This window comes from Apteryx rowi, unplaced genomic scaffold (genome assembly GCF_003343035.1).
Source record: "Apteryx rowi isolate R43461 unplaced genomic scaffold, aptRow1 scaffold_151, whole genome shotgun sequence".
In the NCBI taxonomy this organism is placed as follows: Eukaryota; Metazoa; Chordata; class Aves; order Apterygiformes; family Apterygidae; genus Apteryx; species Apteryx rowi.
Genome location: NW_020447764.1, coordinates 805,883 through 821,098, shown reverse-complemented (window position 1 = coordinate 821,098; position 15,216 = coordinate 805,883). Strand labels below are relative to the sequence as shown.

Sequence of the window (15,216 nt, the reverse complement as noted above, 5' to 3'; positions counted from 1 at the left end):
GTCCAGTAAGTCCATGTCTTTCTTCTATTAGGGAGTCCAGCACTGGACACAGCACTCCAGGTGCGGCCTCACCTGTGCTGAGCAGAGGGGAAAGATCACCTCCCTTGACCTGCTGGCAACTGCCTAATGCAGCCCAGGAGGCTGTTGGCCTCCTTTGCCACAAGGGTACATTGCTGGTCCATGATTAATTTGTCTAACAGGACCCCCAGCTCCTTCTCTGCAAAGCTGCTCCCCAGCTGGTCAGTCCCCAGCCTGTACTGGTGCATGGGGTTATTCCTCCCCAGGTGCAGGACTTGGCATTTCCCTGTGTTGAACTCCATGAGGTTCCTCTCTGCCCATTTCTCCAGCCTGTAGAGGTCCCTCTGAATGGCAGCACAACCTTCTGGCATATCAACCAATCCTTCCAATTTTGTATTGCCTGTCAACTTGCTGAGGGTGCACTCTGCCACACCATCCAGGTCATTAATGAAGATTTTTAATGGTATTGGCCCCAGTATCAATCCCTGGGGGACACTACCAATGACTGGCCTCTGCCTGGACTTGGTGCTGCTGATCACAGCCCCTTGAGCCCAGCAGTTCAGCCAGCTTGCAATCCACCTCACTGCACTTATCTAGCCCATACTTCATCAGTTTGCCTACAAGTAGGTTATGGTAGACAGTGTTGAAAGTCTTGATAAAGTCAAGATAAAACAACAGCCCCTGCTAGTGCTTCATCAATATTAAATATATTTTAAGCCTCTAACAGTTTTGTCTTTCAGTATATATGTAGAACATTTTTTTTCTGTGTCGGAGCAACTTCTATTTGTTTCTCTTGAGAACCCTAGCTCGTATAAGCTAACTGGTTATCTGAAATATTATAAAACCTTTGTCAAAAAAAAAAATGCAGAAGCAAGTACTATCATATTTTCATACTTATAACTTTCACTTCAAATATTCCATATCTCTTTCAGCCTATCAGTATTTGAAAATAAATTTTCAAATAACCAGCACAAAATGAAAGTCAGGAGTAATAAAGCAAGTAGACTGTAGAGGACTACGAGCAGGTGGTATGTAAACACAAGGAGTAGACAACAAGAATGAGGACTAGGTGTAAGGTGACATCTCTGGGATAATCGTTTTCTTAAATCTTAATAGATTCTTCATAATCTGTTATTTGCACATAAAACTCCACTGCAACTGAATCTCAGCTTTCTTTTTACATGCAAGAGTATACACATGAACATATATTAGCTGTGTGGACAAAACAACTAGGCCTTAGAAGTAGTTTAGAGTGCTAGGAAGTCACGAGAGTTGCAGAAGCTTTCAGGAGTTAATGAAGGAGATGTATCTATGTATGCATGTCAGCTCCAGCTGACTCCTATGGGCTTGGACCACTGGAGCAGGGCAATCAAGCATCATGTGATAATCTAAAGCCAGGCTGCCTATAAAAGAAAACCAGTCACTTAGAGGAAAAACAAAAAGAAAACAAGGATGGAATAGATCTAAATTTTGCCTAGAGAAGTCTGGTGAAGATTTGGCAGAAGTCTGGGAAGATCCTAAAGCAGCTCACATCTGTCCATGAGAAAGGCCTGACTAGAGCTATTTACAGTAAAGGGCAGGAGTCTTCAAATGCCAGGCAACACAACTTGGGAAGAAACCGTAGAGTTTAGCAAGTGAATAAAGGGATTATAGGGTGCATAAAGTCTTTTTCTTTAAGTTATATTTTAAATATGACATTGTTAACCTAAAGAACTAATTGCTGTGATCAAGTTGTTCTGTAAATAACTCTGTATTTATCTACGATCAAGACTGATAGTTGGGCTAAATGCCCTCCTTTTACTCTAAATAAAAAAAAGTAACAAGAGACCTTTTATACAACAGCTAGGGGAAAAAAAAAAAGAACTGTCCAAAGCAATGACACATCAAATCTAGTCAGACTGTAAGGTGTGTGGATTGAAGCATTTTATAAAAAAATTTTGAAATTAACGGAGTTGGGAAAAACTGGTTGCAGTTATATATACCCAGGGCATTAGGCAGAAAAAAAACAGCAAAAAATATTGTGCCTGTGAGCTCAGGAAGGTGGAGGAACAAGTTTTTGTTGTTTTTTTTTTTCGTTTGCTACAGTACTTGCTAGATAAGCAGACTTGAAAACATCAGCAAAATAGCTGCCTGTTGAGCTTTGTTTCTACTCTGTTCTAGCAAACAGAGCTCTGTTTACATTCTCAGTAAATAAACAGGACTGCACATACACACACACACAAAATCCCACAACCCTCAAATCACATAATCTGCTTCTCCTCCTGAGAGAAGCAACTTGGCAAAGCGTCAACTATTAGCTAACTCTTGGGCTCTTATTATATTAGAAATAACACATGCCAAGGTTTTCTGAATGCAGATGTCAGATAGCCAAATACTGCCTAATATATGTCGTGGGTCTGCTTTTTGCCTGCTCAGCTACCTTGCAATGAAATTGAGCACTCTCTCAATATTTGCAGGTCAAATTAACCATTAGCCTTCCTGTCCACCTTGGATACTGGATTGCCTTTTGCCTTTTATTTTAAACAGGCCCAAGAAATACTATGCAATTGCCATTATTAGACAGTTCTTTTCTTTTCCGGACCAGAACGAGCAGAGGGAGGGTGTCTAGTTTGAGTTGTTTATGCTCCAGCACTCCTACCCCCCGTGTGTCCCTGGGCACCTTACCTTGAATGGGTTTTGCAACAAACACAGAGCACTGTTTCAGGGGAGGAAGTAGCACTATTTGCTTGTGGTCATTGTTGAGCTTTGTCTGTGCTGGTAAATCTGTATGAGACTAACATCTCCAGCAGGTGTAAAGTCTGAAGCACAGTGTATATATTTAACACACTGTAAGAAGACACCTCAGTTTTCCTTTCCAGAGATACTTCTCTGCAAACTGAATAGGAATCAAGAAATAGACAAAACTCTGCAACACTGTAAATTTACAGGAGACCAAGAAGTTGGAGAAAAGGAATTGCGAATTTTGTATACTCAGCAGATTGCAAGCTTTTGGGTGTCCACGTCAGGTTGCCAAAAATCCCTTTCTAACAGGTGCTCCTAGGCCCTGGGACATAGTTACTGGGGAGACTAGTGTTTAAGGTACTAGTGGCTAGTCACAATAAAAACAGATCCAGCAAAGATCAGAGGAAAACAATAGGCAGAGGAACCCTAGAAACCTCATCAGCGAAAGAAGATTATTGCCTGAAGGGTTATGGGACTTATTCTGGGATGCAGGGGAAAAGAGCATTTGGGATTGTGTAAAACTTATGGGATGCTTTAAGGGGATTATGAGAACATGCAATACTTATTATGAAATGTTTAAAGGAAGCAAACAGAGGTGGAGAAAGAGAGGGATAAAGGTGGATAAGGGAGGATCATGCATGGAAAAATAGTGGGGAAAGATAAATGGGGAAGCTCCAGTGTAAACAGGCAGCCAGTCAGTACGCTTGCTGACTGAGCTCGGCACTTGATCACTACAGTCAGTCATATATTGTCATTAAATCCTATTTCTATCTATCTTCTGTGTAGGTGCACTTTCTGTTCTGACGGTGTACATGTGAAAGCTAGTGAACTTCAAGCCAGACCAGTCATCTAGTAAGGTAAACTACTGCACTGGGACCACAAACCTCAGGGCCTCAAGGGTCCAGCTGCCAGCAGCTGGGTAAGAACAAGGGGTCTAGGTGTCAGCTGCTGGACAGAGTGTCTAAAAAGAGCTCCTGGAGTGACCCATATAGTGCGTATGTGTAAATCCCCTCGTGGGCTTCAATCCCGACCAGGTGGAAAGGGGCTGTCCAGGTATTTCATATGTGGTGCTCTGTGTACATTTATGTGAGTGTCGATAAAAGTATTGTTTTAAGTCTGTGCTGGTCTGTGTGGCAAGCTGGGGGGGGTGGGGTGCGCACGTGCTCATGTGCTGTGAATAAGTGCTCAGCCTCATTACTGGCTGGCACTGGGGACAGAACTGCAGCAGCCTTGCTTCTATTCAGCTGGGACAGGACAAATCCCCCTGAGACCCAAAGTCCACCACATCTGGCTACCTCTAACAACTGGCAGGGCTAAAAGGACATGCACCTTTAACAAGTTTCTTAGCAAAACTCTCAGCAATGCTTTGAAATGTGTAACTCCACTACTGTGAAACTCTCCATCTGCTTTTGATTTGAGCTCAGGATGTAACTTCTATGCCTGCTTAAGTTGTCCTGCATTTGTTGGAACACATTCAATTCAATTTCACTAAAAATTTTTGTAAATGATTAAGTATTTTAAATGATAGTAGAAAAATGTATTAGCATTTCTCAGGCACTGTTCTTCTACTCTAATTGCATGCCCTCTGGTTCTTTTACTAGCCCTTGAAATTCCTGAGTGCTAAACATGTTTGAAAGGAATCTTGACTGGATCTTTCCTATGTGTTTTCTTCAGGAGTCAGAACACAATTGTACACCATAAGGGGAGAGTAACACACATAAAGCAAAAATAGAGATAAGATAAAATATATGTAAATTAAATTGCAGGAATATATTTAATAAGTTTGCCTTGGAGAAACTTGTAAACAGATTTCCAACTTCAAATACTAGTGGCCTGCACAAGAAGTCAGGCATTGCGTGGCAGCGTACTACAAGCAGGGAGCCCAAGGAATAGGGACTATGCTCATTCAACAGTCCACCCACAGGTGCTAAGAGTACTTTGAAACGCTGGTGATAAAGAGATGGGTTGTTTTCTTGTTCACCAGCAATTTTTTTGCAAGTTCGGCATCCTTTGTCTTCTGCCATGAAAAAAAAAACATATCGAGGAAGACTGTCTTTTTTATTTGGCTTTCTAGAGTAACATTCTAATATTCTGAAGCATTAATTACCTGGGAAGGAGTCAAATGAGACTTCAAGCTAAGTGTGTAAAGACTGTTTGGACTCTAATTTATATTATATTGGAACAAAGTATTTTCACTGGTAAAAGTGTTCACCACATTACACAGAGCTTAGTTCTGTGCCTTAAACATCTGAACTCTGAGTAAATTTATGTTTCAGAATCACTATGTTTAATTATCTTTTTCATACTTCTTAGGGAAGTCTTGGTCCAAGGCAGTATTACAGTCTTTTCAGAAGCAGACACCTGTCCTAGCTAAGACACCAAGCAGCAGTGGCAGCTCCTGATTCTTGTTACAGCAGCAATAGGACCTATGAAAAAGGCTTTCTGCTGTCACACTGGAAACGATAAAGCACAGCTCTGAGTAGGATACCACATGTGATGCTCCGGCATGTGTAAGGTAAGTCTTTTTATGGATTAACTAGTAAAAAACAGAGCTAATTCCAAACAATGTTAAACCTAGTTTCTGGCATGGACTAAACCGAGACTGATATGCCCACTTGGTATGCAGCCGTGACAGTACATGAATGCTTTGGTGGACAGCAGCTGAAGAAGGCAATGAGAACCTGAAGGACCTGATGCTGGACAGAGAATAATGAAACAGTCAGCTGTCCACTGATCCCCATATGAATTTCAGAACCCCTTTCCACCTCCACACTTGTCAAAATCACTGTTGGAGATTTTGATACAGTACCTGCAATAGTGGTTACAAAATAAAATAACACTCTTTATAGCAATATTAGCGACAAAAAATATTCTGCCAGTTTCTCCCAGAACTATTGCTAATATCTTTGACAACACAGAGCAAACACTTAGCTTTAGAAGAGTTTCAGCACTAATGTGGCTTCATTTGCCCTAAAAAGGAGATACACATTTGATTTATCCCCATGAACATTAATACATAGCAACAAACATATAGTCAGGTCCTTGGCTTCTTAGGAAGGCAGTGGTTATCACAGCAGATTTGGGGTGTAAGAAGCTGCTTCTTGAAGATAAAGCACCAAACTCTTAAAATGTCTCTTGTTACCCTCCAATGACATTTTGCCAAAAAGAAAGTAGCTTTAAAAAACTTCTCTTCCCTCCTGTGGAATTACATTGCTCCAAGGCTTGAAAAAAATGGTCTTCAGATTAATCAACGAAATATTAAAATATGCATATTTCACAAGCTTTCAAAGATGAAAATATGATCTTTTTAGTGATATGCATGTTGCTGATTTACAATTATTTGTCATTTTGGAAGACTACAAGTTAGAATTAGGGCACATTTATCAGTACAGAAAGGCTACTTAAAGTGCCTTCTCAGTATCCCATTAAACATAATGGCCAAACTTCACGCAAACAGAACACCTAATTGGGATATGGTTCTTGTTTTGAATGCTGAACATTCACAGAAGAGAAGCAGTCAACTTGCCTGATGGACCCAAAGCCATGATCAGAAGAAGACAGCTGTGCTGATGAACTTGGTAAAGAACTGGCACTCCTTTTTTTGTAGCACAGAAGACAGGCAGAGTTTGGAGCTGCATGTGTTTGTTTTGCATTTGGTGTTTTAAGGAATAAAATGAGAGAGCAAAAGGGAAGCAAAAGAAAAGGAAATAACAAACCATCATCCCTCTAGTCACAGTCAGCTGTGCCAGTCTGGTAGCATCATAAATGAGATGGCTTTCATAATGTCTTTAAGCGTGTTCAGATTTTGTCAGAGAGCTTACCCCAGCCTCAGGGTCAGGCATGAAGAAAACACAAAAGCACCTGAGGCAGAAACTGGCTAAGGAGAGTAAAATTCCTAAAGACTTCTGGTACCAGAACTTCTGTTCACAACATCCTTTGGACAGGAAAGGTGTCGTAAGTCAAACTGGAAGACTAATGGATATCCTCTGAACTGTACAGCAAGATTCACTGCAACTCATGAACTGAGAGATGCCACAGTTTTCCTAAGCTAATATTCTTATAATACACAAAATATGCAACAAAATTAATGCTTAAATCCAATATACATTTAAACTTGTGGCTTAACTACTCATGGTAACTACATCAATTGTATATCAATGAAAATACATGTATCACATCATAGTAAATATATAGAGTAATATGAACATCTAAATATTCTGTTATTCGTTTGTAAGTATACAACACACAGATGCGGAAAACCGCAACAGAATTTATTCTATAACACAGGACAGCAACAACAGAATTGCAGTAATTTGGCATAGGTATCCATTGTTTGGTGCAATCTATCAGGCAATGTTCCCTGAACATTTGCTTAGGGGCCTGGAGCAGACACTTCAGTGAAGGCACGATTAAGACAATGATTAGGCAAAAAGCTTCAAGTCATGAAAACAGACTAAATTTGTAATATGAAAGGCTTTTCTTAAAATTAACTGCTATTTTTTCTCTGACCTTTTTCCCTAAGTAAAATTGGATACATACATTTATCTTTGAGAGATAAAATATATTACTCAAACCATATGTTTTTATGTATTTACATATATGTTTTTAGCCATTAGCTAATTGCATTCTAATCATCACCAGATTGATTGGATTAGTTTCCAGTGAAGAACAGTTCATATACAGGACAGTCTCACATAAACCTCCGGCACTTTCAACCTCTCCCTTTCCCAAAGATCTCTCATCTTAGTTGCAATAGTTAAGTGCAAACAACTGAGAGATTCAAATTCTTCAGAACAAACACCAAAAACTTCCCTGTAATAAAAATTTCACAAATAACTGTATGATGAAAAGATAAAAAAAAAAAAAAAAGGGAAGAAAAATAACCCCCAAATAGTGCACAGAAGATAATCTGAGTAGTAGTGAATGAAAAACATTTCTACATTTCACTTGCCATTAAATATCCAAGTACATGATTTTCTTATGTACAGCAGAAATTCCAAACAGAGCCAGGAACAGACAAAGTCTATCACTATGCATTTCAAATTCTAAACCTTTTCAAAAGTTACTAATAAACTGATTCAGTCACTTCAGTCACCATCAGCATATTTAAACCTAAAAAGTGCAGTGTCCCCTAGAAATATCACCTTAAGTGAAAAAGCTGCTCCACAACTGCCTGTTTCTACATATGCTATTTCCATTTTTTTTCCACACAATCACAAAAGCAAGTTGCAACACCCCTTCCCTCTACATCCCTTTTGTATTTCACTTAAAAGTCTGACACACTAAACCACTGAGCCTGTGAAACCTCTAATATGAAAAATATACAAAGACTGGGATCTGTTTTGGTCCAGTTTTAGCCATCTAAAAATTAAATATCTAGTCTAAGATAGCTAGACAGGCTCCTTACACTGTCACGGAACAGTTAGCTCTCCTATGGGGGAATGAAGTGCACCCCTGGATAAATAGCTTAGGCCCCATGTTAAGATAGGATGATTTCCTCCCTAAATGTCAAATAACCTAAGATAAAGCATGACAAACAGCAGTATTAGTTTGTAATTTTGAAAAAAGGGAAATAATATACATGTTCACCGTTATTTCACATTAAGTAAAACTAAAAAAATTAAAGCAGTATGATCAAGAGTACTACAAAAAATAACTTTGACATGTCCTGAAATAGAAGCTAGGCAATATTTCTTTTATACTGAAGTTTAAATACTTCATTAAAAGTTAGTGGAACTAATGAAATAGTTGCATTATTTTGCTAATCATATTTGGTTTCAATGTTAGTTACAAAAAAACCAATAGAAATATTACTTTATAATGCCCTACTATCTAATAATTATTACTAAACATTTATCTGACACACAACAATGTCAGGTCATATTAAATGTTGTAAGCTGATTTCTTCCTCCACTTTTTAATGTGTTTTATTCCTGTAATTCATTACAATAAATGACACTTGTGCCTCAGGAGAAACAGTGCATCCGCAATTAAATAAATAAATAAATAACCACTGGTTTCTAAACCTTAAGGAATCTTTCAACATCACAGCCCATTTCACAATGCCTCTTACATCAACTAGCATTAGATCTTTTCTTAAAAAAGGAAACAGACAATACTCAGTCTCCATCTTTTTTCCTCCCCCTCATCATTTTAGATTTCTTCCTCCTTTACTTCATCCCTGACTGCATTCTTGGGATGACCTGATCAAAAAAACATGTAAAAGCATTAAGAAATGTATGCAATTTGTTCTGAAAAGATAAATTACAACGAAAGAGGAGTTTACATAGCTCAAGGCTAAAAAACAAAATGGAAATAAAAACAAGGAACAGTTGTCCTTAAACCTTGCCTACACTACCCTCCGCCCCCAAATACTTCTGCATATTTCAATAATAAGAACTTTACTGTTTTACTGTCATTTGAAAATATCTTCCCTTTACTGCTATTTTTAAAAACCCTCAGATCGTGAAAATTGAATTATACACACACACTGATTATCTATTTTAAGACTGCTCATGAGTGCTTGATTGCTATTGATTTTTTAATTTTTATTTGGAAAAACACTGAAGCATAAATTCATTTTAAAGCAACATGTATATGCAGCCTGTTCAGAAAGACAGGAAAAGAGCAGGTCAAATACTTCAGACCTATCAGCCTCACTAGCGACCTTTACCAGCAACACCTTGTGGTCAAACTACATTACTAAGATCACATAAATTTAGAATCCAGAAATCCCAGCTGCAAAAATACTGAGCTCTGCCATAATGTACAAAAAGGAAAAATATTATATGCATTAAATTTATTGGAAAACAGTCTAAAAACTAGAAAATGATGTGGGTGGAAGAACTGACATTTCTCAAAATGGAATAAAAAAAATCACAAGGAGTTCTACAAAGTCCTTAACAAAGCAATAAAAGAAAGAATAAATACAGCTCAATAACTGATACAATAAAAATAAGTATTTTTGCTTTCTTTGAGAGTTCTTGAAAAACCATTCTCCTCTGTCTGGTTGCTGATATTAGCTTTCTAATGATGTTTATAAGAGTGGGACAAGTAACCTCGCATAGCCACCCCTGAAATGTTCAAAGAACATTCAGGTTACACAGTAGTCAAATTACTGCTTATTAGATAAAGAAAGCAGGTATGTGCCGCATTGTAAGCGTGTCGGAGAAAACCTTTCCATGGCGCTCTTAGCTTCTTTCAATATTTGTAAGAGTTCAGACATACAAACTATTCGGTGCAACAAGTCAGAGCAGGTTAGCTGACCCGCTGTAAGCGTCCATGTGCATGCTCACATACGTGGTTACCAGGTTACCTTATCGCACCATGAAAGAGGACTTTGTCACAGGCTAACACATACACGGACAGTAACTGCAGAACACTACTAACTGGTCAAAATTTTAGGACTTGAAGATGCTATTGAATTGTGTCTACCTAATGAAACATCCCACAGAACACAAAATATCAGCATCTGATCCTCCCATCAGCAATTAAAGTTCTTCTGGTGGAGAGGTGAGGGGAAGGGAGGATGAACCTTAAAAAGGAAAATGTCTCAGGTTTATATTAATTAACCTTTCAAGACTGAAAGGTCTTGCAGGATCCTCAACACAAGGCTTCATCTTGCTTTCTTGCTAATGTTTCCTAAAAGCCTCTCAAAATCATAACAACAAACCATCCTAAGAGAACACTGCAGAATCTCTAACACGGAGTTTCCATACCAGCCAAACCATCCATTATATTCCAGCTTCCTTCTATCAATTTGTTTCTCTAGGATAGGATAACATATCGAACTTGCAAAATGAGCAGGAGAACCTACAAACACCAACAAACTCTTTCATGGGGGGAAGAAAAAGGGAGGGGGGAAATGATGGACTACTCTCATTCCTTCTCTACTCCTATTCCATCAGTCTCTGTAAATGCATAAAGCACCTCCTCTTGCTCGCCCTCCTTACATGCGAGCACCGTCTAGCAGTCTCAGCTAGTGTGGAAAACAAGAAACAAGCCATGGACTCCAATTTAGACCTTCCACCTGGTATTTCAGGGTACTCCAGCTTTGCAGAAAGTCCAACCTCTATAAGCAAGGGTAAAAACTAATAATAATAAAAAGAAGTGCACAAGTTTGCATTAATATTCTACGTTTGTCAAAACGTATATTTTCATGTGTGCGTATGTGTGCATGCTATGAACACACACTGCAATCTCTACACAGCAGACAGAGACAGTTTTGCAGTTCAGACACTCAATACAACTATTTTTTCTTTCAAAACATCTTATATAGTAATTTTGAAAGGGCCTTGTATGGAACTGAAAGCTAGTAGAATGGGCACCACTGTTTCATAACAGCTTGCAAAAAATTCAGTCTATTTTTAGATACGGGAAAAGAATGTGCTTATTTAAAAAAAATCTCAGATAATATGTAAAGTTGTTTTTATTTATAACTGATCAAACAAATTGTGCAGCTGATTTGCCAAATCAATCTCTAAACGAATAGTACCACACATTTAAATCCCTCAAAAGGGGTAGGTTTATATATATGCACGATGTTCACATTTTAATCTTTGCTGCAAGTCTTCTGCATTATTTCCTGTATACTATTTATGCATCAGGCTGTTGTAAAATCTTACTTTTTAATAAATGGCATTTAAATATAACTCAGACAAATGGATCCTTTTCTATTTATGCATAATAAACATTTACAGGGACACATTCATCTTGGACAACCGTTAGTTTAACTACAGGCATGTTTTGCTTAAAAATAAACTGATCAGTTCTAGGGTGCTGCATAACATTCAGATTGGTTAAAAAAAAAAAAAGGATATATTACAAACCGAATTCTCCCTCAGGAATGCCAACTCTACCAAAAGCCTTCCCAAAAATCAAGTTAACACCTGTTTCCTTTACTATTTTCACCCCATCATCCTCTCTGTTATCATCACCATTTTATTAGCCTTGCATCTAAAAATTTTAAAGCATCAGGGTGAGATAGAGGTAAACAAATAAACATTAATATTTTCTCCCATGAATCTTAATTTTGAATAAATAAATCAATAAAATAAATCTCAAAGCTATTATCTCTCTCCATTTTGGAAGGTGACTTAACAACTCACTCCCCCCCCCCACCATTTTATCTCTCATTGCTGATATTTTGCTATACTACAGCTAGTGAAAGGCAATATGGTTTGCTGCTATCTTTCACAAATATACTTCAAATTGAACTGCTCATTTTGATTTTTAAAACCATGCATGCCACACAGCACTTGCTCATTTTGAAAGATTTGTCTTTTATCCTGTTTTCTTAAGATAGCTTTCAGTGCGTTATCATGTCTTATTATGTTGAGCCATTCAATAAAGTGTACTTTAGATAATTTCAGCTAAACATACAGTCTGAGTGCATTAAATTAATAACTATTTTTTGCCAATGACAAATATTAAAATGGCAAAATATAACATTCAGATGGCCTTTCGCACACAGCTGAAATGATTAATGTAAATAATTTGATACAAATTGATATTATGTTGCTCCGGACTTAAGCAAATTTATTAATAACAATTTCTGTTACAAACGAGCCTCAAGCAAAACAGGAGTGAACAGGCTTGATCTTTTAAAAACAATAAAATAGTCACTTGGAGATTATTCCATGTCAGAAAACTTATTGTGTATTTAGTACCTCGAAATATTTCTTTAAAATAAAACAGCTATTTAAAATTATTATAATCTGATTGACAGATAAAATAATTGCTTTAAAAACACTTCTGAGTCATTTTGTCCTTACCGGCAGGCATGAACCATTACTGCATGCAGTGACTGCTCCATTTCCTAGCACAGACTTGAACAAGGATCACATCTATCTTACAGAATGTGACTAATTTGAGGATTTGCGATTCCTGAGCTACTTTGCAAAGGACACTCCCTTTCTACATAACAGGACATTAAACGTTTCACCAAGTTATATTTTCTATTAACCTAAATTCAAAAGAACCCTTTGTAACCTTTGAATGATTTTCTAAAATGTAACAAAAACACTACATGTTTAAAAATGAATTTAGAAATCGAGATGCTGTTTGCACGAAAGTAAAAAGGAGCAAGGTTTGCCACAACAGCACACACAAACCAGTAGCCTGCTGTATTATCATTTGCATGCTGCAGCCGAGTAGACTTCATTAAAAAAAAAAAAATCAATAAACCTTTGCAAAAAGGCACAAAGCTTAACTAAAAAACAGGGATTCAATTAATACATTACAATAACAAGCATGCAATACATCAACAATATTAGCAAACTCGACAAAGAAAAAGAAAGCCCTATGCTGCTGCTTTGCAATGCTACACCATTAATTGTTCATGCAAGAGATGTAGCTGTACCTTTCTGAAGAGGACGACTTCTCAGAGTTAACTGACATCAGCAGCTCAATCTTCTGCTTGATTTCTGGAAAAATCAGAGAATATTCACAACCAAGATTGCCTGCCCTTGCTTTCCAAAGTCTTGTAACGAAATGATTTTTTTCCCTAATCCCTTTTGTTTCAAACGAGGCCACAAGATTCACAGTACTTCTGTGAAGACTGATTCAATCGGGCTACGAAGGAAAAAGCTGCCGAGGCACCAGGCCTGGCTAAACTCCGCACATGACTGTTTATGAAAGCAGGAAGTACCATTGCCTCGAGCAGAGGGGGGTCTCCTTTCGGCAGGGTGAGCTGACACGTTGCCTACATGATTCTTATCGCAACAGTTACCAATGGATGCACACATTTGCGTTTCTAAGAAAAAAAATTAAAACAAGTGGCTTAGGGCATTTATTACTTTTCAGTTTAATTATGTAAATGTTGTTTGCTACCCTCAGAAACCTTCATTTCAAAAGCCCTGAAAAACATGGCTCTTTGAATCATTTTTGTCACAAAGAATGAAGTATTAAATCAGTACTTTAATACATGGGTTAGAAATCATAAATAGAAAATACTACACGTACTTGGATTTTTATTTTTTTTAAGTGTCCTGCATTTAATTTTTTTCAAGCATACTTTGAAAAGTAATATTCAATCTTCCTTCAATTATTTTTTATATATTAATTATCAATCTAGCACTCACAACCAACAAACAGAAGCATCTACTAGCATAACCTCAGCTGATGTGTTATACTGTCGTAAAAGAAAACGCCTGACAACACGCTCCAGAACAGAAACCCCGAGAACCAGCTCAATTTTTACAAACAGACCACTCTCATGGGGGGTGGCAGAGGGGAAGGAGGGGAGGAGGAAGGATAGATACATTCTTGTGCCATCTGTGACTTGTTTCACAAGATCACATCAAAACAAAATAGCTGGTTGAAAAATGAATTCAGATTACCAGGAACTATATACTTAAGATGTTTGCGATTAAAATAGATAGATAGATAGATAGAGAGAGAGAGAGAGAGATAGACTGTAACACAAATATGAGCATTATTTTAAGATCCCGTCATAGCTGGAGATAGTAGTGCCACCTATAGAAATACTGGGAAGGGCTGTGCAACATTAAGACTATGTTCAGTTTTTTACAGTTTAAGTAAACTTCAACCATTTGGGATTAAAAATTCTACGATAAGAGAGCCTCAATTTGGCTATATATATATAGATATGTATGTATGTAATTTCAGATACAAAAATCTCAGAAAAATCTCAGAAATCTCTGAAAATAGAAGAGAGAAGAGAAACTATAAACTTTTTACCCAAATTAAAAAATAATTTAGCATCCCCAAGCTCTAGTGGAAGGTTTGAAAGTTACAGGGATCACTTCCTGATTTAAGTGCATGTCACTTGTTCTTCCCAAATCATACCTAGCCAGATAATCCTCCAAGAAGAATCCTAGCTCTCCCATTCAAAGCAGTTGCTTCCCAGAGCTTTCAGCATGTACCTTTGAAATTTCTGTACGCACACAACTGGGTCTACTGCACGACCGCAAGGACCAAGCCAGGCCGGCTTTACCAGCACCCATGCCAGGCAGCAGGTGCTCCTCCAGTTACAGGAATCTCTCTATCCACCCACACTACCCTCGCAACACAGGCAGCAGGTAGCTGCTTAAGGAACTTCCAAGCTAGCCATGGAGCAGCTCCGCAGGGTTTGGGCAGCACCAGAGAATCAGCTTTTCAATCCGTTCTCTTGGACTTGATTACCTAGTCTATAGCAGTGCTAGTTTAGGCCGTATACATCTTTCCCTCTGTGCCTCAGTTCTCCAGCTAGCAAAAGGGGATGACGGTATCAACTAAATCTCACTAGAGTACTGTTTAAAAAAAAGAAAGAAAGAAAAAAGTAGTCAACTTAAGATAAAGCACCAATAAGCCCCCCTTCCCTTCTCCCTGCCCCAAATTATTTAATTCTGTGCTCAGTGCAGTCTGGAAAATGGCTCTTAAGTAACTTAGACCTACACAGTGAACAAGAACTGAAAACACTGAGCAACCACTCACTCAGTGAAAGAGCCAGGCATGTTAGAGTAAAAAAAATTCAGA

The 15,216-nt window shown here is 38.0% G+C and overlaps 1 protein-coding gene across 3 annotated transcripts in view; it reads right to left on the bottom strand.

Annotated features, from left to right (window-relative positions):
• The window catches only part of SRPK2 (SRSF protein kinase 2), a 101,746-nt gene extending 88,418 nt beyond the window's left edge, over nt 1-13,328 (bottom strand). For all 3 annotated transcript variants that reach the window (XM_026059026.1, XM_026059028.1, XM_026059027.1), the window contains exon 1: nt 13,100-13,328. In XM_026059026.1, the coding sequence (XP_025914811.1) occupies nt 13,100-13,137 (38 nt within the window). In that variant the 5' untranslated portion in view covers nt 13,138-13,328. The remainder of the gene's footprint in view (nt 1-13,099) is intronic.
• Nucleotides 13,329-15,216: the final 1,888 nt, after the last annotated feature.